Source organism: Penaeus monodon, chromosome 30, assembly GCF_015228065.2.
Source record: "Penaeus monodon isolate SGIC_2016 chromosome 30, NSTDA_Pmon_1, whole genome shotgun sequence".
Taxonomy (NCBI): Eukaryota; Metazoa; Arthropoda; class Malacostraca; order Decapoda; family Penaeidae; genus Penaeus; species Penaeus monodon.
Window position 1 is genome coordinate 17,188,859 of NC_051415.1, and position 290 is coordinate 17,189,148.

General features: G+C 52.8%; 1 protein-coding gene across 1 annotated transcript in view; it reads left to right on the forward strand.

Moving 5' to 3' along the window:
- LOC119592567 overlaps positions 1-290 on the forward strand; it is a gene marked incomplete in the record, with an annotated part of 22,150 nt that overhangs the window by 13,633 nt on the left and 8,227 nt on the right. Inside the window, 1 exon segment of the mRNA XM_037941444.1 lies at positions 31-155. Coding sequence (XP_037797372.1) covers positions 31-155 — 125 coding nt within the window.

Genomic DNA, 290 nt, shown 5'->3' on the forward strand with positions numbered 1-290 from the left:
TGACCTAACGCCCTTGACCGCTCTTTTCAGCGACAGCACGACAAACAGCGTGAGTCTGCGCTGGAATGCGGATTGCGCTGCTCGAGGGGGGGTGATCGAGGAGGTGCAGGCGATCTGGTGCGAAGGCCATAGCAGCTGCGTTGACGCAGGCAACGGTAGGAATGCTTAAGGGCTTAAGTGCAGTAAGAGACTAAAGCAGAATTATTATTTGAATGCAATTCAGGAGCATCACGATTTCTGCATTTCGTATCTCAATCCCCAGCTGAGACATGGTGCTGATCGCCCTTTCC